Here is a 26,703-nt window from a genome sequence, read left to right as displayed (position 1 = left end):
AAAGATCAAGACTCATATATCAAAATAAATTGTATGTAACATTATTTAAAATTAATCATCGAGCTCTATCAATCTAAATAGAAAACATACAAATCAACGGTCAGATCCAGAACATGTATACTTTGACGGATATTATCAAGATAATAAAAGAATACAGTAAGTATGTAACAAAGGAAAAAATACGTATTATATTAATAAACAAATCAAAGTCGTCAATATAATTAAGAACAATCTAATATGATGATGACAAGTCCACAGTAAGTCTCTATAAGGTCGCATGCATGAGGTAGTTTTTTTCAACTCCGCGTACCCCGCGTGTTATAAAATGAGGTGCCACGTGTCGCCACATAAATGAAGATGCCTCTTCAATCCCGCCCCTTGTAATTACCTCATGCCGTGAAGGGTACAAGAGTCATTCCACACAGCGCCTCGAAAATTGCTCCCGCCACGTTGGATTTCAACGGATAAGTGGATAACGGAGTTAAGATCTGTACTTTGCTAAGAACGAAATCCAATCTCGAATTAATAATTAAAGGTTAGGATACTTAAATCAACCTTTATGGCACATAATATAATTTAACTATTATAATAACACACACATTAGATTTGCTATTATACACAACTATCAAGATTTTTTGAACGCTCCATCAGCATTGTGGATAGTAAAATATATCGTACTTACATGTTGTGGTATGTAAGAGCACACCACTCATTTCGTCATGTTGCATTATAGTAGTAATTTTTAGTGACCAACTTCTTAGTGCTCATGACAATGGTTACAAACCGAACCAGTATTTGAGTCTGCGAAGCTATCAATGCATGATTTAACATATTCTCATTTCTTTTCACATGCACACTATTTGAATCGACGAACTTCTTCCAAGGATCAACGAACTTGTATTTTGTGTTATATATATCATCTTAATAGATGAACATCACATCTTAAAGAGAATCTACCTCTCTTGATCCGCTCTATATTTCTTTCTCCATGTCGACGTATATGATACAATTATCTCAGTTGAGATAGTTCAAATTATTTTACATGTGCGTGACAGTGCAACTGGATTTTCACTTGTATCAACAAAGACATCAAAAATCTACTTTTGTATTACGATTACAAAGCTCTGACCCATCAAAAAATTAGATAGAGATCAATGATAAGTAAAAAGTGTATAATCCAACAATATTTATATAAAGTAATATATAATTGAAATGTTTAAACTGTGCAAGGATTGATCATGGAGTACAATTCTTTCGACCATTGAAATTGTGGATCCACATATAACAAAATTTAGGGGACAAGATTAAGAAACAATCGCTGGTCAAATTATTATTCATCATTTTTTTCAATAAACGAGAGCCTAAACGGATAGCTAGACAGCATATTCCATTAATAAAAATATACCGTGACGAATGCCGTCCAGAGTTAACGGAATCACGAAACTCCGTCCGTACTACGGTGGTAGGTGGTGGCCATGGCAGCACAATGCGACAGTCAGCACACACTATCCATTCTTCTCCCTCTATAAAAAGCGCAAGGGTCCCTCCATTTTCAATGCTTCCCAGTAACTTGGCTCTCTCCAGAATTCATCGAAACCTCCTTCTCTCTGCAGAGACTCTGATCGATCGATACTTGTATGGCCGCTAATTTGCATCGCACTCGTGTACTGGAGAATTTGGGGAAAAGGTTAGCTGCTGGCCAGATCCGCTCTCGCGATTCCGTCGCCGTTTCTCAGCTCCACCGCAGGTGCGTGCGCGCGTGTGTGTGTAATGTTGCTGGCGATCATATGAATTCATATGATCGCAGCTAGTTTTTGCAGTTGTTGATTGATATTGAGCTTCTCCTTCATCTCTTCTATGGTGTGTATAAGTTGCTGGTGATGTCGACTGTTTTACCTAATTTTTGCTCCTTAGGAACAGTAGAGGCATTTAATTTTGTGAAATGATCATAGGATTAGTGTGATCGAAGCTAATTTTAGCAGTTGTTGATTGATATTGAGCGATGTCTTCTTCTATGGTTTGTATACTGTTTTACCTAATTTTTGCTCCTCGGAGACAGTAGAAACGATTAATTTTGTGCAATGATCATACGATTCGTGTGATCGCAGCTGATTATAGCAGTTTTTGATTGATATTGAGCTTCGTCGATCTCTTGTATGGTGTGCGTATAATGTTGCTGGTGATGTCGACTGTTTTACCTAATTTTTGTTCCTCAGGAACACTAGAATAGAAACAATTAGTTTTATGTCATAGGACTCATGTGATCACATAATCGAAGCTAATTTGAGCAGTTGCTGATTTATATTGAGCTTCGTCGCTTCCATTTTCTAGTAGTTTCTCCATGGCTGATCACTTCCTCTGAGACTTGTTCACAAACACACAAAACTGGGGAGTAATCATGACGTTTAGAAGACATTTTGTGTTATTTTACTGAGAGATTAAGACATTTGAATTGGAAAACGTGTTGATTAGGTTGAAGGTCACATGTCATTTTCCAGTAATTCTACCCTTTTCAAGGAAAATGAGTTATCACCCTCCATTTTTTCATGCTGAAATTAAATGAATTTTCTTAGTTGGTTAGTTTGGTAGCTTTTGATCATTATTTACTCTTTTGATGGCCCATCATCATAGGTTGGTGGGTTGGGGCTTCTTCTCATACTCTAAAGTTGTGATTATTTTGTAAATCTAATGTTTCTGATCTTTTTAATTTCCTAAATTGGTTTATTGATTAATGTTTCCTTAGACTATTAAATACAGGGAGAAATTTTATATTCAAAAGGGTGATGTGTTTTACAGTGAAAACAGAAAGAGAAACTTGAAAAGCTTAAAGTAAAGGGGATTGAAGACTCTAAACCTTTTTAGATTAAATAATCTACAATTGATGATTGGCATTTGATGTTGATTCTATTGCTAATATGGGGTGCAAATCAATTTAATCTTTTCCAGCATTAATAAAATCTTGCATCATATAATACCCATTTATGGTAGAATTCTCCCTTTTTGGCTGATAATTCAAGAGAGTCTCATTCAAGTCTCAATGAAGTGATCATCTTTGTAGATAGTTTTTTGCTGTCTTTGCCATGAATGTGACATTTGGCTATATAATTTTATGAAAAAATGAACTATCATATAACAGGCTTTATTTCAATTCTAACTTTTATATTGTGGAATTCTTGAATTCCATGCGACTTTTGCTTGATTGATTTATTTTTTTATTTTTTATTTATATTTTTTTTTGTTGGGGGGGGGGGGGGGGGAGGTTGGTTTATTGCTCATGCATGCATCATATTGCCTTAGCTATTATTTTGAACTATGTTCTTGTTCTTGAAAGCTAAGTAATTCTTTACTTTTTTGGTTTTTTCATCCCATAATTAGGGGTAAAATGAGTGAAATAATCGTCAAATTGGAGATGAATCTTGTCCCAAATTGCATATTGTTTCATATTACGCAGCATGGATTAATTTCAACTAAATTCTTATGGGAGTTGAACTTACAAATAATGTGCATAATCTTTGCACATATGTATACAACAGGAGTGTGCAAGCTTCAGCATATGACAAGAACCCGGAGGAGAATGTGAACTCGACTGTGGTCCCAGACAATGTGATCCCGCCTCAGCCAGACGAGTACTGGGCTCCTCACCCTAAGACAGGGGTGTTCGGGCCCGCAACGGATGAGAACCCGGGACCGGGCCGCGGCGTTGAAGATTCATCTGACGGGGGCTCGGTGTTGGAGGAGAAGGCATTCTTCCGCCCTCTCGAGGACCTGGAAAAGCCTCCCGTCCAGCCTTGAGTGGCTTAGCTAGATTCTATCTTCCATCTGTTATTAATAAAAAAAGCTGTGTGCTTTTACCCTAAAGTGCAGGAGATAATACTGCTTTATTAGGTGTGTGTGAGAGAGAAGATAATTTCTTTGATGTTATGATGTTATCTCTTTCTTGTGAATATATGCTTTTGCCTTTTTGTCTTTTTTTGTTTACGAAGTTTGTTTCTCTCCGTTCATTTCTGTCACTTTTCTTGCTGAATTATTTTGATGCTGTACTACTTTAGGAAGATGAAGAGTTAAATCTGTCACAATCTTAATAGTAGTAGTTACTAGTTCTAACAATATTCTATGTCACATTATTCAATCCACAAGATGCCTAAAAATCTAATGACTATATTCGGTTATCTGCAACTCAAGAAATTCCAACCTGAGACCATCATCCACGAGGACTAAAATATTTTTGACGCCCCATTACTTAACTAATTTCATTAAATTCATTAAATGCTTATTCTAATTAGATTTATATATTAATAAAAATGAAAAAAATGGAAAAAAAGCACCCATACCGAGTTGATTCCATAAAATCAAACAAAAATAACAACCTATATGCATCCATCAATCATCTTAGATATTTGTATGCAACAAGGGTGTATAACTAATCGCAGCCCCTCAAGTGTGATCTCTGGTGTGTCTGGAAGAATCGAGGCGAACGAGCTCGCGCTATGATTGTCTTTGTTCGAGAACAAGCAGAGCCGATTTCAGCATTTCGCGGGCTTTTCTATCTGGTGAGCATCCTGAAGCCTCCATTTCATTGTATATCTTTGGGACCTGTTGGGGAGAGAGAGAGATGCCACTGTCAAATTAGTCTCTTTCTGTGAAATAATTGATCTCTGAGTTTAAGAATCTAATGAGAAAACACATATATTAGTTTGTTATTTGGATCACAAACTGCTAACCTGATCAAATTTCTTGGCCCACAAAAAGGCTTTCATTAGAGTACTATATGTCACAACATCAGGGCTGATACCCTTCACAAGCAACAATTACACAGTTAAGTTAAGGTAAAATCATAGCTTAATTATACAACAAATGCAAAAATTTGTGAACTCACACTCTCTCTCATGTGGTGGTAGACCGACAGCGCTTCCATATGCCGTCCAGCAACTGCAAACGAGTTGATCAAAACGTTCAGCATTATTAGGTTCGTTTCAATTCCCTCCGCCTCCATGAGCTGCAGTACCTTGACAGTTTGTTCGCATAATCCCTGAGTATCGAGGACACACAACTCAGATCATAGTCATACAACCGAAACCATCCGAATTTCAGCATCATCACCATATATTTTTGCATACGCACAGTTGAAGTTGGAAAGAAGAATAACAAGACGGTGAAAACCCGATTCTTTTATGAAGTAGAAAGCGTGAAATATCCAAATTGATGTATAGGTTCTTGAAATTATATTGCAACTCAACTATAATTACCCCCCGATAAACAAACACCACACCATCACTATTTACAGACGGCGCAGTTGAAGTTGGAAACAAGAGTTGCAAAACAATCAAAACCCGATTGTTTTAAGGGGGTAGAAAGCGCAAAATATCCAAGTTCGTGTATAGGTTCTAGCAATTATCTTATCCTAAATCATAACTTATTTACAAAAACAACAAATTACGCAAAACAAGCTCTATTCTCATCGTATGGTTGATCTGCTGGCACACAAAGATCGTCTTTTTTAAAAGCCATTCATGAAATATGAGACTCATTTAACACCACACAATCTTAAATAGCAAAGTTTCCTTATAACTAAATACTAAATCCACATGTAGCTCAACATATGAAAGATTAACTGCGAACGAGCAAAAGATAATGAAACCTGCTGAGCATAAGCATTTGCCAGAACACAAAACATGCTAGGATCAAGCTGAACACCTTCCAATTTCAGTGCCATTACACTATCCTCAGCATTTTGGGATTTTCCATACTGCCCGTATATATCAACAAGAACCGCGTAGATGGCCCCACTCCTCCGGTGTCCTTTCCCCTTCATAGTTTCGAAAATCCTTCTTATCACATCCCACTTACCCTGCTCCCCCAAACGGGAGATGATCGTCATGAAAATCTTCGGGTCAGGATAAATCCCCTGTTCCTGCATCCTACCAAACAACCTCACAGCACCATCAGTCTCTCCGAATTTACAATGCCATTGGATCAAAGAATTCCACGTCTTTATATCCGGCTTTATGCAATCTTCTTGCATCTTCTCAAACACTTCCAAAGCATCTCCCAACTCACCGTATCTCGCAAAAGTGTCAATGATGCTACCATATATCCTCCTATCCATCACCATCCCCATCGCCCGTATCTCCGCCACAACCCCCATCGCCTTCTTCCACATCCCGTTATCCCTATAAATTTCAATAATCTTACTATACACATACGAATTCGGCTGGTACCCTCTCCTCTTCATCTCAGCAAGCACCAGCCACGTATCGTTCAACCGCCCTGCACTGACATAGTATTCGATCAAGACCTCGAACGTCCTACGATTCCTCTCCAATCCCATTTCATCAATCGCGCGCAGAACTTTGTCAGACAAATCTAAAAGGCCTTTCATCAAACAGCTTCTGAGCATCAAATTCAACAGCCCGATCTTCGGCCTACCTCCTGAGATAACCATTTCCTGGAATATCGCGTCCGCCTCCAACGTCCTCCCGACATCTCCTAGGCTAGCAACCAAACACGAATACGACGCCGAATTGGGACGATAACCCAGCGCCTCCATCTGAGAGAGCAGAGACATGGCGTCGTCGACTTCTCCTTCCTCGCACATTTCGCACAGCATATCGTTGTAGGTTTCCCATGAAATCTCCTGACAATTGAAATTCGAATGCTGGGAAACAGCATTCCGTGATAAATTAAACGGCTCTGATCTCGTTAATTTGCTTCCCGAAGAGCTTAATGAGAGGGGTTTTGCGAATTTTCGGCTGAATTTGAAGAAGAGGGGAAGAACGAGTGCAAATTTGTGGAGACTTAGGAGAGAGTGAGGTCTATGAAGCTTCATATGCTGCAATTCCATAGCTTTGCTGCTTTCCAACCGCGCGAAATTGAACGGTAAACTGAAATCTCCTTTGTAATTAAATTACAGTTTGGCCCCTCGGTATTCATCTATTTGTAATTTTAATTCCTTTATAATTGCTTGAGTAATTATATGAGTATTTAAGATATAACATTAAATTATGCTAAATTCGTCCACGATTATATATATAATTTTGACATTTTATTACATTCGTTACTACGTGTCTCATTTCATTTTAGTATATAAATCTTATTCTAGTATTAATTTATTTTATTTACATTTCATTATAAAAACAAAATCTATACATACATGCATTTTTTTCGTAGTATTTTTTAAAAGTCAAATTGCTAGAAATAAACAGTATAATGACAAATAATAGAGTGTTTTACTATACCAATCCACCCATTTTCAAGAAAATTAATTATAAAGATTTAATTATTTTATTGTCTATAACAACAACTAGCGGTGAGTGGAGGCTTTTTTAGTGACTTGTCATTAAATTAAAGTAGTAAATTAATTAGTTAAATTTGAGAATTAAGAATTTATTCTATGATATGCGACTATATCCAACTCTTTTCTCTCCTCTATCTTTTCATTTTTCTTTTGTTTTTTAAAAAGTAATATACTCCGTAATAAATAAATGCTCCTTATAATTAGATTTTTTAGAAATTGTTAAATTTTTGTAAGTTGAATTGAAAAATGGAGTAGTAGCGAGTAAATCATATAAATCCCTATATTCGAAGCACCTCCTCAAACTTCTCTTATTATGAAATTGACCCCCCCAAAAAAGGAGCTGAATACAATCTTCAATTCCATTTCTTGAAACCGATATGTCTTCACTCCTAAAACAGCACATGTAAAATCAAACAAAAATCCCATGTTAAACATGGCAAGCACCGGAATTCTGGGATTCATTACGCCGCCGTTGAGCTCTGGCAGCAGGAAATCAAAGACGCAAAGTAAAGACACCTCTTTCACCTGTTGCTCAACTTCTACCTCCTCAAACGAGCAAGAAACCGTGCCAGCATTCACCTATTACAGAGCCTCGCCGTCTGTGAGGTGGCCGCACTTGAAATTCACCGAATCCCAGCACGATTCCCCGGTGAAAACGCCGATTCCCGAGGTTACAGATGAGATTGTGGACGAGGAAGGGGGGTTTGCTGGTGCAGACGAGGTGTTCGACGAAAGGCCTAGCAGAAACAGAGTGAAGAAAATGAACAAGCTGGCGTTGAAGAGGGCCAAGGATTGGCGGAAGAGGGTTCAGTTCTTGACGGACAGGATATTGGAGCTGAAATCGGATGAGTTTGTGGCGGATGTTTTGGATGAGAAGATGGTGCAGATGACGCCGACTGATTTCTGCTTCGTGGTGAAAGGGGTGGGGCGGTCGAGCTGGCAGAGGGCGTTGGAGGTTTACGAGTGGTTGAATCTTCGCCATTGGTATGCGCCGAATGCTAGGATGCTGGCCACGATTCTCTCCGTGCTTGGGAAAGCCAATCAAGAAGGTTTAGCTGTGGAGATGTACACTCGAGCTGAATCGGCTATGGGGAATACGGTCCAAGTTTACAACGCGATGATGGGAGTTTACGCGAGAAATGGCCGGTTTCTTAAGGTTAAGGAGCTGCTGGACTTGATGCGTGAGCGAGGGTGTGAGCCGGACCTTGTTAGTTTCAACACGTTGATCAATGCGCGGCTGAGATCAGGGCCGATGGCTCCGAATTTGGGGATTGAGCTTCTTGGCGAAGTGAGGAGATCGGGGATAAGGCCAGACATCATCACGTACAACACTCTGATCAGTGGATGCTCGCGTGAATCCAATCTGGAGGAGGCTGTGAAGATCTTCAACGACATGGAGGAGCATGGATGTCAGCCGGATTTGTGGACGTACAATGCCATGATCTCGGTGTATGGAAGATGTGGGCTCTCTGGTGAGGCGGAGCGCCTCTTTAAAGAGCTCCATTCGAAGGGCTTCTTGCCAGACGCAGTGACGTACAATTCTCTGCTCTACGCATTTGCAAGAGAAGGGAATGTGGTGAAGGTGAAGGAGATATGTCAAGAATTTATGGAGATGGGGTTTGTAAAAGATGAGATGACTTACAACACCATAATCAGTATGTATGGGAAGCAAGGAAGGCACGACCTCGCCTTGCAGACTTACAGAGAGTTGCAATCCTCTGGTCGGCATCCTGATGCAGTGACGTATACTGTCCTCATCGACTCATTAGGGAAAGCAAACAAGATGGGGGAAGCTGCAGATGTCATGTCTGAGATGCTGGATACCGGTGTGAGGCCTACGCTACGAACTTACAGTGCTTTAATATGTGGCTATGCCAAAGCTGGACAGCGAGCTCAGGCTGAGGAGACGTATGATTGCATGATCCGTTCTGGGATTAAGCCAGATAAGCTTGCATATGGAGTCATGCTGGATGTGCATATGAGGTCGAAGAACACAAAGAAGGCAGTAATGTTGTACCAGGATATGGTTTCTGATGGTTATGTCCCCGATCTTGGCATGTACGAAGCACTGATCCATGTACTTGCAGGAGAGAGCAACGAAAGATTTATCCAGAAAGTAGTTGAGCATCTCGAAGAACTTCATGGCTTGAGCTCAGAGAGGATTTCTGCATTACTTGCAAAAGCAGGTTGCTATGATTTTGCTGCAGAAAAGTTAAGGCTTGCAGTTATGAAGAACTCTACAGTTAATCAGGAGAATTTGCTATCAATTTTGGGTTCATATAGTTTATCCGGGCGACATTCTGAAGCTATAGAGCTACTAAATTTTGTGCAGGAAAATGCTCCCGGATCTGAGCAGTTGATAGCTGAGGCTTTGGTTGTTATACATTGCAATGCTAGTCAGTTAGACGCTGCTTTAGACGAATATCACAAAAATAACAGTGTTTTTATGTATGAAGGGAGCTCTGCTATGTATGAATACCTAATTGTGTCGTGTGCAGAGAATGAACGCTTGGTTGAAGTTTCTCAGATATATTCGGATATGAGATTCTATGGGATTGAGCCTTCAGCGAAAGTGTATCAGACAATGTCCCTTTCTTATTGTAAGTTAGGTCTTCCTGAGACAGGTCATCATTTGTTCGAGCAGGCGGAGTTAAAGGGTATTCCTCTTCATGATACATCCGTTTGTACTGCTCTTGTCGAAGCTTATGGAAAAGTGAAGCAACTGGAGAAGGCAGAGAGTGTCGTTGGAAAGCTGAGGCAGAAATGCAAGATTTTGGACCGTAAGATCTGGAACTCGTTGCTTGAAGCCTATGCTTTGAGTGGTTGTTATGAGAAAGCAAGAGCTGCTTTTAACACAATGATGAGAGACGGGCCTTCCCCAACGGTTGATACAATGAACTTATTACTGCAGGCACTGGTTGTTGATGGGAGATTAGATGAGCTTTACGTTGTGATTCAGGATCTTCAAGATATGGGGTTCAAGATTAGTAAGAGTTCGATTATTTTGATGCTCGAGGCATTCGCCCAATCTGGAAACGTGTTTGAGGTGAAGAAGATATACAATGGAATGATAGCTGCAGGCTATCTTCCTACTATGCATCTGTACAAGGTTATGATCGGGCTGCTGTCAAGGGCGAGACAGGTAATGGATGTCGAGGCTATAGTTTCTGAGATGGAGGGAGCAGGATTCACTCCTGATATTGTTATATACAATATGTTGCTTAAGATGTATACACAAATAGAGGATTATAAGAAGACGGTTCAAATATACCAACGACTTCAAGAACGTGAACTGAAACCGGATGAGGAAACTTACAGTACTCTAATCCTAATGTATTGTAGAGACTGTAGGCCCGAAGAAGCTGCTTTATTGATGCATGAAATGAGACGGCTTGGTTTTAAACCGCAATCAGACACCTACAAGAGCTTGGTAGCAGCATTTTGTAAGAAGATGATGATTGAGCAAGCTGAAGAGCTCTTTGATGGCCTAAAATCAGAGGGGAACAAGCTAGACCGGTCGTTTTATCACTTGATGATGAAAATGTACCGAACATCTGGGAACCATGCTAAAGCAGAGAATTTGTTGGTGACCATGAAAGAATCAGGAATTGAACCCACTGCTGCTACGATGCACCTGCTTATGACTTCATACGGAAGCTCAGGGCGTCCAGAGGAAGCTGAAAAAGTGCTTAATAGTTTAAAGGCTACTGGTTCAGATTTTGGCACATTATCATATAGTTCAGTGATAGATGCTTACCTCAAGAATGGTGATCTTGATGTTGGCATCCGGAAACTTGAGGAGTTGAGAAACGAGGGCTTGAATCCGGACCACAGGATATGGACTTGTTTCGTTCGGGCAGCTAGTCTGTGCCACAGCTTCGGTGAAGCCACTATGCTACTAAATGCCATTGGAGATGCTGGTTTTCAACTGCCATTAAGGCAATGTTTCTATTTCTATCTTTGGAAAGTGGAGTTTATCTGTTAATTACGTGTTCGTGAACTAAGATTCGTCCTTTTTCACAGGCTCTTGACGGATAATTCTATGTCACTGCTGTCAGAGCTAGACTGCTATCTCAAGAATCTGGAACCTGTAGAGGACAATGCAGCATTTCACTTTGTCAATGCATTGGAAGATATGCTGTGGGCTTTTGAGCGCCGCGCAACTGCCACATGGATTTTCCAACTGGCAGTTAAGAGAAACATATATCACAAAGATGTTTTCAGGTAGCTACTAAAATCAGTTATTGCTTCCAGTTTTTGTAGCCTTCGTTTATTTCAAGAGTTGTGGAAATATATTGAATTATGTTCTTTGACAAATTAAAGAGGTAAGTTAAACAAGAAGAGTAACTTAGTTACTTGAAAATCAGTTATTGCTTCCAGTTTACTGCATATGCTTGTATACTGATGATCTGCAACGAATCCATGATGTCTCAAGATAACTTCTGCATTATATTCTTGTGATTTGTTGATTCAATTTTGATTTGGCTTACAGGGTGGCTGACAAGGATTGGGGGGCCGACTTCAGAAAGCTATCTGCCGGTGCTGCTCTTGTTGCTCTAACATTATGGCTCGATCACATGCAGGCAAATGCTTTTGCTCTTAAGCTCTCTCGATGTTTTCAGATACGTTGTGTGCTGGGATGATGTCAATTTCCTTGCCTGGACTCGAGCCTTGATACTGCTAATTTTTCGTTCTTCAGTTATATCTAACCAAGCAATACAAATTTTCCAATTCTTTTAATATATCAAACTGCATCTTCCATGAGTTTCTTGAGTATTTCGAGAGAATTGGCTTTTGATCATGACAGCTTGATATTTAGACTCACCTTTTTTTTGTTCGAAGCTTAAATCTTTTCTTGAAATGTTTCTTATTTGACAGTTCACTAGATTGAACACTGAATTTCTCGCTCTTCGACCCTTTATCTCCCACAGGATGCATCGTTGGAAGGCTTCCCGGAGTCTCCAAAGTCCGTCGTCCTGATCATAGGAAACTCAGTGTACAACAAAGTCTCGTTGAACAGCACTCTGAAGGCATACCTCTGGGAGATGGGGTCTCCTTTCTTACCATGTAAAACAAGGAGTGGAATCCTCATTGCCAAAGCGCATTCATTAAGGTTGTGGTTGAAAGACTCTGCGTTTTGCTCGGATCTGGAGCTGAAGGACACCCCTCTGCCCCCCGAGACTAACTCGATGCAGCTCCTCGAGGGATGCTACATCAGACGGGGGCTCGTTCCTGCATTCAGCGACATCAGGGAGAGGATGGGGGAGGTGAGACCGAGGAAGTTTGCTAGGCTTGCACTGCTCTCGGATGAGAAACGGGACTCGGTTATTCGTGCTGATGTGGAAGGTAGAAGGGAGAAGTTGGCCAAGATGGGAAATGGTGTTGTGGTGAAGATGAAGATGAGCAGGTTTAAGGGGAAGTTTATTAAAAGGGCTTCTCTCTCCGAAACAAAAGGTGAAGCATAGACGTAAGATAGATGTTGTGAAAATAGTATTTTATTTTTTTTGTTGTGTTTATAGGCAATACAACACAATTAGCAAAATAAACTCCAAATTTGTAGTATATATCATTAAATTAGTCGATGATTTTTTTTATTAATCTTATCTTTTTGCTGGAAGTAGAAGTGTTGTGACAGGTATAGCAAATGAAAAAAGATATTACAAATTGCATATATTTATATATATTAAATATATTACTAGATTATATAAAAATGTACTCCATAAAATAAAAAAATTATTGTGTTAAGTAGCAAAAAAAAAATAGGAAGCAAGTAACTTATTGTTGAAAGTATTATTGTTGGGTATTAAGATTCTTAAAAAAATATAATGCTAGTGAATATGATGTCAGATAAATTACCCATGATAAATTATTTATCCTGTGTTTGGAATATAAAAAAATTTATTATAATTTTGAACTTATATTAATTAATTAAATTAAAGACAATCCATAAGTCTAAAATAACATTAAAGTTAATAACTGAAAACATAAGGAGTAAAGGAGTAATAATCATTTTCATTATTTTTATTATTATGATTTAAAAATCTGATAATTGCAGTATGAGTTATAATTTTATAATTACATTAATGTTTTTTAACTAGTTATTAATTTTTAATATAATAATAGTGAAAAAAAATTTATCATTATAATTCATAATTTAATAATTATATTAAAATAATCATAACAAAATATTACTGTTAACATAATAGGAGTAACAATTAACAACGATAATAAATAATAGTAGTACAATAATAAAATCACTATTATCGTTACAATTATAGTTATAGTTATAATTAAGTATGATTCATAATTTTCAAATTTGACTATATTAAATTTTTCTGAATTAATTATTATTTATTACTCCGTATAGATCATGTGCCCAATATATATTGGGCTGATAAAGCCCATTAATAAAACGACCTTATTCCTCGGCTAATAACTTAAACGGGCCATCTCAGTTTCGGCTCATCGGCCCAATAGGCCCTAAAACCCGTTCAAAATCTAGGGTTTTTCTTGCGCAGTATATATAGGAAGACGCGCCCCATTTCTCTGTGGATTTGCAGCAGAAGAGCTAAGAGGAGCTCCCCGTCGACCGCCGTAAGTCTCATCGCTGCTCGAATTCGCTTATCCTCTTGGTTTAATGCGTTGCGCTCAGAACACTTATTGTTCATAGTTTTTTAGTTGCGAAATTAGCCTGATTAATCTAGGTTAAATGGAGCTGGGAAATGGTTAGCTTAATTCGTTTCCTGATGATATGCGCGAATGGTTTTGTTTGATGTGTTCAGTTTGTAATTGAGGTTTTTGGTTCTGTGTGATCTGAGTATATTTTAATGTTGAATCTTTGCATTATAAGGTTGAAGATAGTTAGAAGTTGAATTGTTTTCTGATTCAGTTTACCTACTGCTGAGTTTGCCTTTCCGGATGCAAAAACTTACCTTGCTCAATGGTCATGTAATCTATGTGCTAAAAAGGATAAAAAAGACCATCTTTGTTACCGTGTGCTCAATTTTCCATGTATGATTCCATTTATGATAATGTTGATGCCAATTGATTCGTTGAATTAGGAGAGTTGATTTTTTACTTTCCTCTTGTTTAGGTAAACCATGAAGCACAACAACGTTATTCCCAACGGGCACTTCAAGAAACATTGGCAAAACTATGTGAAGACATGGTTTAATCAGCCTGCACGCAAGGCCAGGAGAAGAAATGGTACTGACTTCAAGATATGACTGATTTTTGTTTATAATGGAAATGCTTTGAGCTATTGTTATCTGGTTCGGACTGGTCTTGTTCTTCTGTAAAGCTTCTCTTTCTCTATTTCAGCAAGACAGCAGAAGGCAATCAAGATATTTCCAAGGCCCACCGCTGGTCCACTTCGTCCAGTTGTTCGTGGCCAGACTCTAAAGTACAACATGAAGGTCAGAGCTGGTAGGGGATTTTCTCTGGAGGAGCTGAAGGTGAGTTTTCTTATTCTAAAATGCATCATTTCATCAAAGATTTTATTTTGCTTATCCATAGTGATTCAGTATGGTCTGGATTTATAAAGCCTGTAACGACTATTTAGGCTCCCTTGTGAATGCTTCTCTTGCCTGTCCATATCCTAAATTTTAGTTTTCTTCTATAATAGTATATGACTTGGATTTCCTCTGATTTTGGATACTGCTAATTTATTGCATCATTTGCTGTGATTGCTTGCAATTTTTCATTAACACTAGTAGTAGTTGTTGAGGTTTACTTCTTATTGTTGTTTTAGTATCACCAAATGCTGACACATTTTTAATTTCAATATATAGGCTGCAGGCATCCCGAAGAAACTTGCACCAACTGTTGGTATTTCAGTCGATCACAGGCGTCGCAACAGTTCCTTGGAAGGGTTCCAGACCAATGTCCAGAGGCTGAAAACATTCAAGGCCAAGCTCGTTGTCTTCCCAAGACGCGCTCGCAAGACCAAGGTAATGATGCCGGCCCAAATATCTCATCTTGCTTGCTATCACAGATGTTTTATGGCTAACCTTTTTTCTTTTTTGCCTTAGGCTGGTGACTCTTCACCTGAGGAGTTGGCAACCGCCACCCAAGTGACGGGACCATTCTTGCCGATTGTAAGTGAGAAGCCATCGGTTGAGCTTGTGAAGATCACAGGAGACATGAAGTCATTCAGGGCATACGACAAGCTGCGTCTGGAGCGAACTAATGCACGCCACGTCGGTGTTAGAGCCAAGAGGGCAGCAGAGGCTGAGAAGGAAGAGAAGAAGTAGGTGAAAAAGGAAGTTTGTGTGATTTTCTGATTCTACAAGCTGTTTAATCTGTTTTTGTTTTGGGGCTGGACCAGCTTTCTTGATTTTGTTCGAAATTTTTCTAGTGTTATCTTCTCTTTGTATGAACTATTTAAGACAGCAAATCTTATCAAAGTTTCAACTTTCAATATTTTTCACGTTTGAACTTTGAATCGTACTTATTTTAAGGTGCTACAAGTGTTACTATTACATGAGCATGGAGTTCAACTCATTGAATGTTGTGGGATTAGTGTTTCTACTTTTTTTCAACTTCATCAACTACTATAATAAACGCTTCGAGTTTAATATGGTATTAATAGAAATATTCATCTATATTTAGACCAATGTATCGTTTAAGATGGTGTGTATTTATATAATTTAAATTGCTCTAAATAAAATTTCTGTGATATGAAATTGTATAAAAAAAATTTAGAACCCAAACAAGTACTATTTATTTTCTATTATGCATTTCAAGTTTGATGATTCATTCCATTATCTTGTCAACAGAAATCGTTATTCTTAGTTTCTAAATAATTGAAATAATCAAAATTTAAAGGATAGGAAATGGTCAATGCTAAACTTAGAAAAGTACTCTTCTTTTTTCCCCTTTTTCTCGGAATATTAACATTTCAATCTTGAGGAAATTAAAGAAATAAAGTTTGAATGAGAATTTTAATGATTTCCTTTTTCTTTTATGGGTAATGCTATGCGGCCACATTATGGCTGGCCATAAAATGGCACTTTAGTAAATTTAGATGTCGTAGATATTAATGATTTAAATATCTCATTTAATGCCCTAATAACTTTACACTATTACCCTATCTATTTAATTGTTGTTTTTTTTATAATTTAACTTCTCTAATCCGATTGTAACATTTCTTTTTTAGATTTATTCTTTGTGAATTATTTTACACTGATTTTTTAATTTATGATTAAAATTTTATTTTTAAAAAAAATTGTATATTATTATACAATACTAAAGTTGAAGTCAATAATAATTTATAAATTGTGATACTATATATTATCACATTATATTTAATATTATCGATACGTGCTATATAATATTAAGAGCTATTATTGTTTTATACTCCACATAACTAAATATTATTAGTTACTATTACTAATGACATATACTACAGTATTAGTTACATAAGCTTAGTACTTTTACTTTACTTTCATAAATCAGGGGCAGATCTACTCGATGTGTAGGGGGCAATTGCCCACCTCAATTTATTTTATGTATACTAATTTGTTATGTAATTTAAAAAAAAAAAATTCTTTATAAATGCCTCACTTTAAATTTTAAGTTTTTTTTTTATATATATTTATTTTTGTCCTTGTTGAACTAAATTCTTGGCTCCGCCCCTATCATAAATAATAATGACAATGATGATAGTTTAAATTAGTCACCTATATTCACAATGAGCTGCTAGCCGAGGACGATGATTGAATTACTTATCAAATTAATAAGTAACTTTAATTTGTCAAAACAAATACTTAACTTTATATTTTATGTAATACTCGTATAATTTAAGGTTATATTCTATTTTAATTATTTTATTCTAAAAAATTATAATCTCATAATAATTTGAATTAACTAGGAGTAATAAACTGTATAATTACCACATCATTTTTTATTAAAATAAAAAAAAAAACATAATATCATCCGTACCTGATTATTATATCTTACTAAAATGGTTACTAAAAATAAATTAATAATAAAAGAAAATAAAACCGATGAATTTATGAAATATAATAATTAAAAATATTTAAAGTATGCAACTAAACGTATATACATATATATTATCAAATTACCTGATTATTATATCTTATTCAATTTTAAATAAAACCTCATCGTATTTCATATACTCCATATTATCAAAGTACTCTTACATTTCAAGTAAAAGGGTACAATTGTCTTAACATATTTGTTGTTTTTGAGATAGAAGTAATTATGTTGAATTAGCATTAATTACACTGATTTTCTATTAATATTTGAAGTGTGTGGCTGGCCACATTATGGCCATTTAGCATCACTCTTCTGGGATCACTTTTGACATTGAAAATTGAAGCATATGCGACATTAATTGTAATCATCATTTTATTCATCACCACATCTATAAAGTATTAGACCCCATGCATTGCCCATTTATTTATTTTTACTTGTAAAAGATAAAGGTTGAATCTTTTAATGTTTTCAACGTTTTTTTTCTTTGTCTCTGAGGAAAATGAATCGATTTCTAGGAATCAAAATGAAATACGTTGAAACGGCGTCGTAAATAGTAAGTTTAGTGCTACATTAATGGAGTAATCTTTAATACGTCGAATTTGTGCTTCATAATTCATATGTTTGCATGAACCATAATTATCACACTCAGTAAATCATACTATGTCCCTTCACCATTAAGATATCAACTAATTATTATTATTATTATTATTATTATAGTAATAAAACAAAATTTGAAGAGTGGATCAATAAAATAGAGCATTTGTAATATCAATACACATTCCAAATTTTTTTTTTTAAAAACTACACCACTTGATCGAAAGAAAGAGACAAGATTTGATCATCCTATGCTTCTCGGTCGTTAAAGCCAACATTCATGGAAGCAAATTACAGATCTCTGAGGCAGAGCTTCGTGGAGCGAGGCAAGGAGAGGCTGCTCTCCAGAAAGCAAAATTCCGGGGCGGGATTCGGCGACGATCCGTACATCGTCCGCGAGGGCTGTTTCCATCGCATTTTCCGAGTCTCGGTAGAGAGGATTTCGAGATTGTGGAGCGATGTCAAGGGAACTGAGTTCAAGCTGCGTGAAATGGGAAGATCAGACCCCAGGAAAGTGGTGTTTGCTGTCAAGATGGGGTCTTGTTTGTCTCTGGTTTCGATTCTCATCTTTTTCAAAGAGCCCTCCAATTTCATCAGCCAGAATTCGATTTGGGCGATCCTCACTGTTGTTGTTGTGTTTGAGTTTAGCATTGGTGAGTGTTGCTTTTTTTCCATTTGGGCTATTTTCTCACTGTTGTTGTTGTTGTTGTGTTTGAGTTTAGCAATCCTACAAAAATTTCAATCTTTATCTTGGACTGTGATTGTTGATTCTCTGCCTCTAAAATAGAGTGGATTGTAGCTGTAGTTAAAAACATGCTTGTGTTGGAATAGGAGTCCTATTTAGTTATTCTACAGGTAGGTTTTAAGAAATGTAAAGAAAAGTGAGTTGAATAAAGTTATTTGAACTTGGGTCCAACTTATATATATATTATTAGTTTTATAACAAAAGGTGAGTGGAATAAGTTGGTGGAATGTGGGACCTACTTACCATTGTAAAAGTTAAATAGGACTGTTATAGTGGGACGGATGGAGTATATTAGTGTGCGTGCATAAATTTGAGCTCTTGTGAGTGTTTCTTGAATCATGCTCTTGCCTTTGAATTGGCCAAAAATTCAATCTTTGTCTTGGTAGTAGCTGTTGAGAAATTGTGAATGTTGATTCTCTGCTCTAAATTCAGTGTATTATAGCTGCTAAAAACATGGTGCTTGGTAAACTTTTGTGTTGGTTGAGGTTTATAGAAGCATTGTATTAGTGTATGTGCATGAATTTTAGTTTGATACTTTGCTAATCAATCATGACATGTGAAAAAATCTCTTTCCCTCTAGTTTAGCTATGTGATATGGGAAGATCCGACCCGAGAAAAGTGGTGTTTGATGCAAAAATGAGGTCTTTGTTGTCTCTGGTTTCGGTTCTCGTCTTTTTCGAAGAGCCCTCCAATTTTATCAGCCAGAATTCAATTTGGGCTATTCTCACTGTGGTTGTTGTTGTTGCGCCTAAGTTTAGCATTGGTTGTTGCTGTTAAATTGTGAATGTTGAATGTTGATTCTCTGCTCTAAATTCAGTAGATTGCAGCTGTTAAAAACATGTACATGACCAAATCTTGTGTTGGTTGAGGTTTGTAGAAGTATTGTATTAGTGTATGTGCATGAATTTTAATTTTTGAAGTTCGGTTCTTGGCTTTTCAATCATTATATGTGAAAAAATCTCTATCTTGGTTTGGTGAGTCTTGTTGTTTGAGCCATTCCCTCTAGCTGAGCTAAGTGATATGGGAAGACCCGACCCGAGAAAATTGGTGTCTGCTACCAAAATGGGAGCTTCTTTAAAAAAGAGCCTCGAATATTGTTAGCCAGAATTCGATTTGGACTATTCTCATTGAGTTTAGCATTAGTGTTTGCTGTTAAATTTTGAATATTGATTCTCTGCTCCAAATTTAATGCTTGGTTGATCTTGAATTGTTATAACAGCATAAATTTTAGTTTTTGAAGTTTGGTTCTTTGCTTTTCAGTCATGACATGTGAACAAATCTCTATCTTGGTTTGGTAAGTCTTGATGTTTCAGACACTTTCTCTAGTTAGCTCTTGATTCCTCGACCCGTTGAAGGTGCATTTCGGTTGCAATTTAGTGTTTTAACACATCCTTAACGATGTCTGAATTCGTTGTAATTTGATTGGTAGGTGCTACCTTAAACAAAGGCTTTAACCGTGCGATAGGAACATTCTCAGCTGGAGCATTGGCTCTAGGCATCGCACAGCTGTCCGTGAAAGCTGGTGAATTACACGAATTCATTGTTGTAATCAACATTTTCATAGCAGGTCAGACAGTTTTGCTATTATCAACGTGTTTTGGTCTCAAAACTTCGATAGTGTGAGATTAGAACTTGGTTTCGTGTTTTTCTTCGTTTTTCAGGCTTTCTCGCTAGTTATCTCAAGCTGTACCCGGCCATGAAGCAGTACGAGTATGGCTTCCGTGTGTTCTTGCTGACATTTTGCATCGTGCTAGTATCCGGAACTTCACATTTCTTTCAAACAGCCTATTCTCGATTGCTACTTATCGCTGTTGGGGCTTGTGTGTGTTTGGTCGTAAATGTATGCGTCTATCCCATTTGGGCCGGAGAAGATTTGCATAAACTCGTCGTGAAAAATTTCAAGGGCGTTGCTGGTTCCATCGAAGGTACATCGTTTTTTCGTTATATGTTTTGACTTTTGAGACAAAGCGGTTTGAAACTGATGTATCTGTCCATTTATTTGTAGGATGTGTGAATATGTACCTGCAGTGTGTCGAGTACTCCAGGATTCCCTCGAAAATCTTGGTCTACCAGGCCTCGGACGATCCTTTGTACAAGGGATATCGGGCTGCAGTTGAGTCGACTAGCCAAGAGGAGACGTTGGTATGCTTTTATATGACTTTAGGGTAAAATTTTCGACTCAAAACCGAACGAACTCATCTCTACCCGGTTTTCCCCTTTTGTCTGTCACAGTTGGGGTTTGCGATTTGGGAGCCGCCTCACGGGCGTTACAAGATGTATAGATATCCGTGGAGCGAATACGTGAAAGTGAGCGGTGCGTTAAGACATTGTGCATTCATGGTAATGGCAATGCATGGATGTATACTGTCTGAAATACAGGTATTGTTGTATGCTGTTAGTATTCGGGTTTTTCGACTTTGGCGTGTGCGGTTTTGAACCCGCATTTGGTGAACGCGTTTTCACTGGAACTTATATTAGAATGTATTCCTTTTTCCCCATTTTGCACGACCACAACACACACGGGATTGAAGCCGCGTACATCAAACGCGGGATTGAAGTTGCGTTTTTACCGTTTTAGCAATTCAAAAAATGGTTCTCATTTTGGGAACCTTTAGGTTCCGTTTGGGTAGAATTGGGACGTGGAATTGTAATTGAAGGCTTCAATTCCAAATTCAATGTTTGGTATTACACACGTTGCATGCACACACACTGCACATACTACACACATATTGTGTGTGTGTGTGTGCAATGTGTATTATATGTCTATTATATGTATTGTGTGTGCGCATAAGTTCTTCAAATTCAATTTCATATCAATTACTTTATTTTACCAAACATAGGATTTGGAATTAAATTAGAATTCAATTCCATATAATTTTTAATTCTGTGTACCAAACGAACCCTTAATGTAATTTCGCCCGCGAATTAAACCGTATTCTCGCATATAATGTTACTTAACTCAAAACTTGTTGTATGCTGCAGGCATCATCCGAGTTGAGACAAGCGTTCAAGGATGAAATTCAGAGAGTCGGGATGGAGGGCGCTATGGTGCTAAGAATGCTCGGTGACAAAGTCGAAAAGATGGAGAAACTATCGGCTAGCGATCCGTTACAGAAGATACACGATGCAGCAGAGGATTTACAGATGATGATCGATCAAAAATCGTATCTCTTAGTGAATGCACAGAGCTGGGATGCTACAAAACCACCGCCCGAAAAAGCAGTGGACCACGAGATGCTTCAGGAGCTCCGAGACAACGATGAGAAGCACGCCTCACTGGGTGATGGAGCTCACTTGAGATCAACGCAGGCGATGAGGAACCCCGAGTTCAATCAAACGAGCATGAGCATGCATCACTCCGTCTCCCAGTGGGGCTCCGGAGAGGACTTGTTCAGGGAACAGTCTATGTGGCCATCGCGCCTCTCGGTCATTGGTGATGCTATGTTGAACGATCGTGAAGTGAGGACTTATGAGAGCGCGAGTGCGCTCTCCCTCGCGACTTTCACATCTCTGTTGATAGAGTTCGTTGCGAGGCTGCAGAATCTGGTGGACTCGTTCAATGAGCTCTCTGAGAAGGCAAAGTTCGCTGATTCAGCTGAGACGAAGGAGGTTGTTGGATTCTGGTCTCGGACGCTAAAGGTCATGTGCTGCAAAGACTGACGCAAGGTTAGACTCATTTATTTGCAATAACACAATGCATCAAAGCAGAAGGTTTAGCTTTTTGGTGTTACAGAATAACATGACTAGGAAGAATCAGTGTTTTTTTAGCTAAAGCTAGAATGTCTTTATGCGTTGCAACGACTTGAAAAACATCGTGCTGTGGTGCTTGAGGAGCAAAGCTCTAAGAAAACACTGGAATTTGTAGGCCTGAGTTTGTTAGAAGAAAAACATTCATTCTTTTATTTATTGAAAAACAACAAAAATTAAATACGTTAGAATCTACTGGTTTCTTATATGTTAGTAATATCATGAAATTAGCACAAAAAAAAACTGCTGATCTGGCTATTACCCTCAGTTCGAACGATGATGTTTGAGTTTATGTGCTCGGATTATTGCTTAAAATCGTAGAACGAAACAAGAAGTGGCGATGAGGAACTAACTCAGTTTCATAAGTAAGATTGTAAACTACAATTGATTTGAACCAACTCAGTTTCATAAGTAAGATTGTAAACTACAATTGATTTTTTAAAAATGTCTTTAATTGTAATAAGAGTATTTAAACGAAACTAGGCTTTCTTACAGCATCTTTTTTAACTGTCTCACGGTCATCATCATTTTACTCTCTTTCCAACCGTCCACTCCTAGATTTACCTGAATAGGAAACATATCCTCCTGTGAAACTTTCACATGATACCATTCCTAGTTTTAAAATGAGGATTAAAAAAAGGATGTCGAACCTTGTGTGCAACAAATGTAGCATCAGATTGCAAATTGGACTGATTCAGAAGTCAACAAAGTATCGTCTTAGAATAAACCAGATGAAGTACAAATTGGGAATTTAAAGATCAAAATTTAGACGGTTGTTAGATTATAGTATATTATTCACTTTGGCAGGAAAACGTCTTGCGCGATGCTCCCAGTTCCAATTGTTCCTGAAAGTAATGAGAATTCAACCAACATATCATAAAAGAAGGAAGATTGTGGCAGCAACCATTCACTCAAAATCCATCAGCCACCTCAATTAAGAATATGCTGATCAAGTAGTGAGCAAAGTACAAAACTGCCTGGCTAAAAATAAGCTCAATTAAACATCCATATAGCTTTGCAGCATGTGATAATGAACAGAGAACAGCTTTAAGGTGTCCAAAACATTAGTGCATGTCAATTGAAAAGCATATCCATTTTCAAGCAATACACCACTATGAGGGTTATATACCTGCTGTCGTTTCTTTAAAATTGCAATCTCATGAGAACTATGTGTCTGAACAAAGTGTTCCACACCTTTCAAATTTACCTAGGTAAATAGGTAGTATTAGCTAAACATGAACCAGAGTATAGTTTAACTGTTTAAGGATACAAATATGAGAAATCACATTCATAATAATCCAGCATTTAATAATAAATACCTACGAGTCTCGAACATGACATGCCTCTCAGCTAAAGATTTAATCAAGAATCAACCAGCATAGATTGTTGAAAGGCTTCAAATTATTAGGTCAAGTTTTCACTAATATGAGCTTCAATTTTAGAACTTCACATTTATTTTTGCGAAACATAAAAATCATATCCTTTATCAGGAGAATGAAAACAGAATATCAAAAAGTATATGTTCACTTTTAAAGCACCAGCAAAGTTGAACAAATAGGGTCTAGACATTTTATATATGGATCACATTCTCCATTGAAGAGCTCACATAGGTAATGGAGAAATCAGGAAAGGTTTGGTGTACCATCCACAAAAATGGGGAAAAGAGGGTCGAAATGATATGAATTTAAAAACTTATAGATATATACCTCAGTAGCATTAGTGAGATAGCCACCCATTCGGACAAACTCTTTTTTGTAAAAAGACATGAGCAAATCGATAACCCCCTACAAGTTCAGAGGAAAACAAGGTGAAGCAGATATACACCCAGAGAAAGTAGGATCGTTTTATTCACCCAGATGAATATGTAGGCAGAAATATTGCATTGTGACTGTGTGGATAATCTGTGCAATGTAATTGATGGAGGTAGCTTCATACTACAATGAATTTACAAGAAAACACAATTTACAGAATACCAACCTCTGATATCTCCAATGATCGCACATGGGGTAGAAAGTCATTTCCAACAAAATAGGCACATGAAAACAAAATCATCTATCAATCTTTCAAGATCGAATTTCACTATTGGATCTGGCACTCTCAGGCTCTCTGCCAAATAGTCCCGGAGTACCCATACATTGAGAAACTGAAATGACAATATAAAATAGCAAAAACACTAAAAATCAATGATTGCTTCTAATAATTATATTCAAACAAATAGAGTTATTCATTACGTATATTTTTCTTAAGAAGCAAATCAAATCATCAGCTATAAGCATCAACCAATTATCAAACATCATCAAGTTATAAGGTTCTTTCAAACATCAATATGATTACAAAATTATGACTTCCAATTCCAATTTCTTGCCACAACTAAGAGATTTGGATTCAATAAAGGTATAGCTTTACCCTCAATTAGGGGTGAGCAAAAAATCCGAAAACCGAATATCCGAACCGAACCAAACCGAAATTTTGAAATTCGGTTCGGTTTTTTCGGTTTTTCGGTTCGGTTCGGTTTTAAAAATACAAAAATTTCGGTTTTTCGGTTCGGTTCGGTTTGGGCGAAAAACCAAACCGAAAAACCGAAAAACCGAATTATATTTTAAATATATTATTATATATTTTTATTCTATTAATTTAGTATATTATATCATATATATATAATATATATTCTTTTAATTTTATATTATATATTTATATTCTATTATAGTATATAAAATAAAATAAATTATAGATATAAATATATACATTTTTTTCGGTTTTGTTTTAAAATTTCGGTTTTTTCGGTTTGGTTCGGTTTTTTAAGTTCGGTTTTCGGTTTTACGGTTCGGTTCGGTTTCAATTTTTGCCTAAATTCGGTTTTTCGGTTCGGTTCGGTTTGGACGAAAAACCGAACCGAAACCCGAATGCACACCCCTACGTCCACAAACATGTTGGAATAGGAAAGGATTACCTTCAATTACCAGGCATAGTTCTCCCTTTATGTTCTCCCTCACCAGGTACAGTAGCATCAGAAAGGATTACCTGCAATTACCAGGCATGGTTGCATCAACTTCTGAGATTGTGAGATGAAAACACTAACTAAAAGCTGGGGAAAACACTAACTAAAAGCTGGGGATTTCTATTTCTTACCTTGACTCCCTTCCAACCAGGATCATTGTTGATCCTTAAAAGTACATAATATTGAAGTGCGGATGAAAGTGCTTCCATGAATCCAGTCCCCGGAGTGATTAAGTTAGAATCGAGCACTTCACTTTCTGCCGGTTTATCTTTCTCCGCATGGTCGCTTCCTTGTTTCTCTAATAGAGAAGCCTGAGAGCAGTCATATTAAACAAAACACGACACACAAATCTTTAAGGCCTGGCTCTGAAACCATAAACACCATACTCACCATATCAGCTGCATGTTTAGCTACTCTGAAACGTCTTGCTTGCTGCTGATTCATCTTGGCCCTCGAGGCAACACCATCTGCAAGAAATTACAAATTATAGTAAATTAACTACTTCATTATTTACACTACAGCTAACTAGCAAGCAACACAACTTGTTGACCTACCAATGGCCATGAACAGAACCTTGCGAGGCCTAACCAGTGCGAAAATCCGATCGATATACTTGAAAACCGCGGCAAACACTTTATCGTAAGATTTCGGAGGAGACTGCAACAGAATTATACATCCAAAAATTAAGAACAGCAGCTCAAGTATACATTATAATAGTAATTAGCATGAATTTCACAATGTGGCTAAAAAATTACCCCGTTTTTAGGGTGAAAACACGGATGTATAATGCCGTTCATGTCGAGATACAGATTGTCGAACTCCACTCCGTTAGGGTTCGACCTCGTGATGTCGACGGGAAACCTATCTCCGTTAACTACCGGCGACGAATCCTCCAACACGTCAACAACTGACCGCGGAAATCTCTGGATCAGCCACCGGTAAAACGCCGGAATCCCCATCTGAGATGAATAGATTGAAATGATTATTGAATTGAATGAGTGATTAGCATCAAAAGTTGCATCTCAATCTGTTTTGGGGAGGGTTTTTGATTAAGGGTTTAAGAGTCGAAGAACTCGCGCGTTTTAATCCGCTCATGAGCTGAATTTATATTTTTACGATTTTAATATAATTCATAGTAATATTAATTTGATTGATTTAGTTAAACTAAACAAAATTTGATGTAGATGATTAAATTAAGTTTGAACTATGAAGTATGAATCGAAGTAGAAATTAAAATGAAGCAATACAAACCTTCAATTCTAACACTACACCTTAATCCAGATGCTCTAACATGGTAATCGCTTCAATTAATTATTGTGACCATAA

At 37.4% G+C, this 26,703-nt stretch overlaps 6 protein-coding genes across 9 annotated transcripts; 4 read left to right on the top strand and 2 right to left on the bottom strand.

Moving 5' to 3' along the window:
• The first annotated feature begins 1,524 nt into the window (after positions 1 to 1,524).
• On the top strand, positions 1,525 to 3,967 carry LOC125185451 (late embryogenesis abundant protein At5g17165-like). The gene is made up of 2 exons (XM_048081985.2): positions 1,525 to 1,747; positions 3,534 to 3,967. Exons 1-2 carry the CDS (start codon positions 1,638 to 1,640, stop codon positions 3,790 to 3,792), a joined length of 369 nt encoding a protein of 122 aa, XP_047937942.1. The 5' UTR covers positions 1,525 to 1,637; the 3' UTR covers positions 3,793 to 3,967.
• A 344-nt stretch (positions 3,968 to 4,311) lies between these two features.
• Positions 4,312 to 6,907, bottom strand: LOC125219715 (Tetratricopeptide repeat (TPR)-like superfamily protein). The gene is made up of 4 exons (XM_048121761.2): positions 5,639 to 6,907; positions 4,877 to 5,029; positions 4,722 to 4,793; positions 4,312 to 4,593 (listed from the first exon to the last, which is right to left on the bottom strand). Exons 1-4 carry the CDS (start codon positions 6,839 to 6,841, stop codon positions 4,486 to 4,488), a joined length of 1,536 nt encoding a protein of 511 aa, XP_047977718.1. The 5' UTR covers positions 6,842 to 6,907; the 3' UTR covers positions 4,312 to 4,485.
• A 719-nt stretch (positions 6,908 to 7,626) lies between these two features.
• On the top strand, positions 7,627 to 12,892 carry EMB1270 (Pentatricopeptide repeat (PPR) superfamily protein). The gene is made up of 4 exons (XM_048124957.2): positions 7,627 to 11,233; positions 11,318 to 11,518; positions 11,787 to 11,877; positions 12,226 to 12,892. The coding sequence occupies exons 1-4, from the start codon at positions 7,719 to 7,721 to the stop codon at positions 12,757 to 12,759; spliced, it is 4,341 nt and encodes a 1,446-aa protein (XP_047980914.1). The 5' UTR covers positions 7,627 to 7,718; the 3' UTR covers positions 12,760 to 12,892.
• A 933-nt stretch (positions 12,893 to 13,825) lies between these two features.
• On the top strand, positions 13,826 to 15,715 carry LOC125222392 (large ribosomal subunit protein eL13z-like). The gene is made up of 5 exons (XM_048124966.2): positions 13,826 to 13,888; positions 14,388 to 14,500; positions 14,615 to 14,748; positions 15,085 to 15,243; positions 15,325 to 15,715. Exons 2-5 carry the CDS (start codon positions 14,395 to 14,397, stop codon positions 15,544 to 15,546), a joined length of 621 nt encoding a protein of 206 aa, XP_047980923.1. The 5' UTR covers positions 13,826 to 13,888; positions 14,388 to 14,394; the 3' UTR covers positions 15,547 to 15,715.
• A 2,361-nt stretch (positions 15,716 to 18,076) lies between these two features.
• Positions 18,077 to 22,570, top strand: LOC125222389 (aluminum-activated malate transporter 4-like). The gene is made up of 6 exons (XM_048124958.2): positions 18,077 to 18,540; positions 20,062 to 20,199; positions 20,294 to 20,557; positions 20,638 to 20,774; positions 20,865 to 21,011; positions 21,615 to 22,570. The coding sequence occupies exons 1-6, from the start codon at positions 18,168 to 18,170 to the stop codon at positions 22,290 to 22,292; spliced, it is 1,737 nt and encodes a 578-aa protein (XP_047980915.1). The 5' UTR covers positions 18,077 to 18,167; the 3' UTR covers positions 22,293 to 22,570.
• A 460-nt stretch (positions 22,571 to 23,030) lies between these two features.
• Positions 23,031 to 26,460, bottom strand: LOC125222391 (5'-3' exoribonuclease 2-like). Of its 4 annotated transcripts, XM_089063010.1 has the most exons (10): positions 26,133 to 26,460; positions 25,932 to 26,034; positions 25,768 to 25,844; positions 25,509 to 25,688; positions 25,330 to 25,400; positions 24,357 to 24,522; positions 24,086 to 24,163; positions 23,509 to 23,586; positions 23,179 to 23,224; positions 23,031 to 23,068 (listed from the first exon to the last, which is right to left on the bottom strand). In XM_089063010.1, the coding sequence occupies exons 1-5, from the start codon at positions 26,334 to 26,336 to the stop codon at positions 25,332 to 25,334; spliced, it is 633 nt and encodes a 210-aa protein (XP_088919136.1). In that variant the 5' UTR covers positions 26,337 to 26,460; the 3' UTR covers positions 23,031 to 23,068; positions 23,179 to 23,224; positions 23,509 to 23,586; positions 24,086 to 24,163; positions 24,357 to 24,522; positions 25,330 to 25,331. The 4 variants fall into 4 exon arrangements, with proteins under 4 accessions (XP_088919136.1, XP_047980919.1, XP_047980921.1 ...); XM_048124962.2 differs by having other exon boundaries at positions 23,031 to 23,224; XM_048124964.2 differs by lacking the exon at positions 23,509 to 23,586.
• Positions 26,461 to 26,703: the final 243 nt, after the last annotated feature.

This window comes from Salvia hispanica, chromosome 1 (genome assembly GCF_029641045.1).
Source record: "Salvia hispanica isolate PSC_SH4W2 chromosome 1, Shi_PSC_v1, whole genome shotgun sequence".
NCBI classification, from domain to species: domain Eukaryota; kingdom Viridiplantae; phylum Streptophyta; class Magnoliopsida; order Lamiales; family Lamiaceae; genus Salvia; species Salvia hispanica.
The sequence above is the reverse complement of the archived record's forward strand: the minus strand, read 5'-3'. Positions and strand labels throughout refer to the sequence as shown.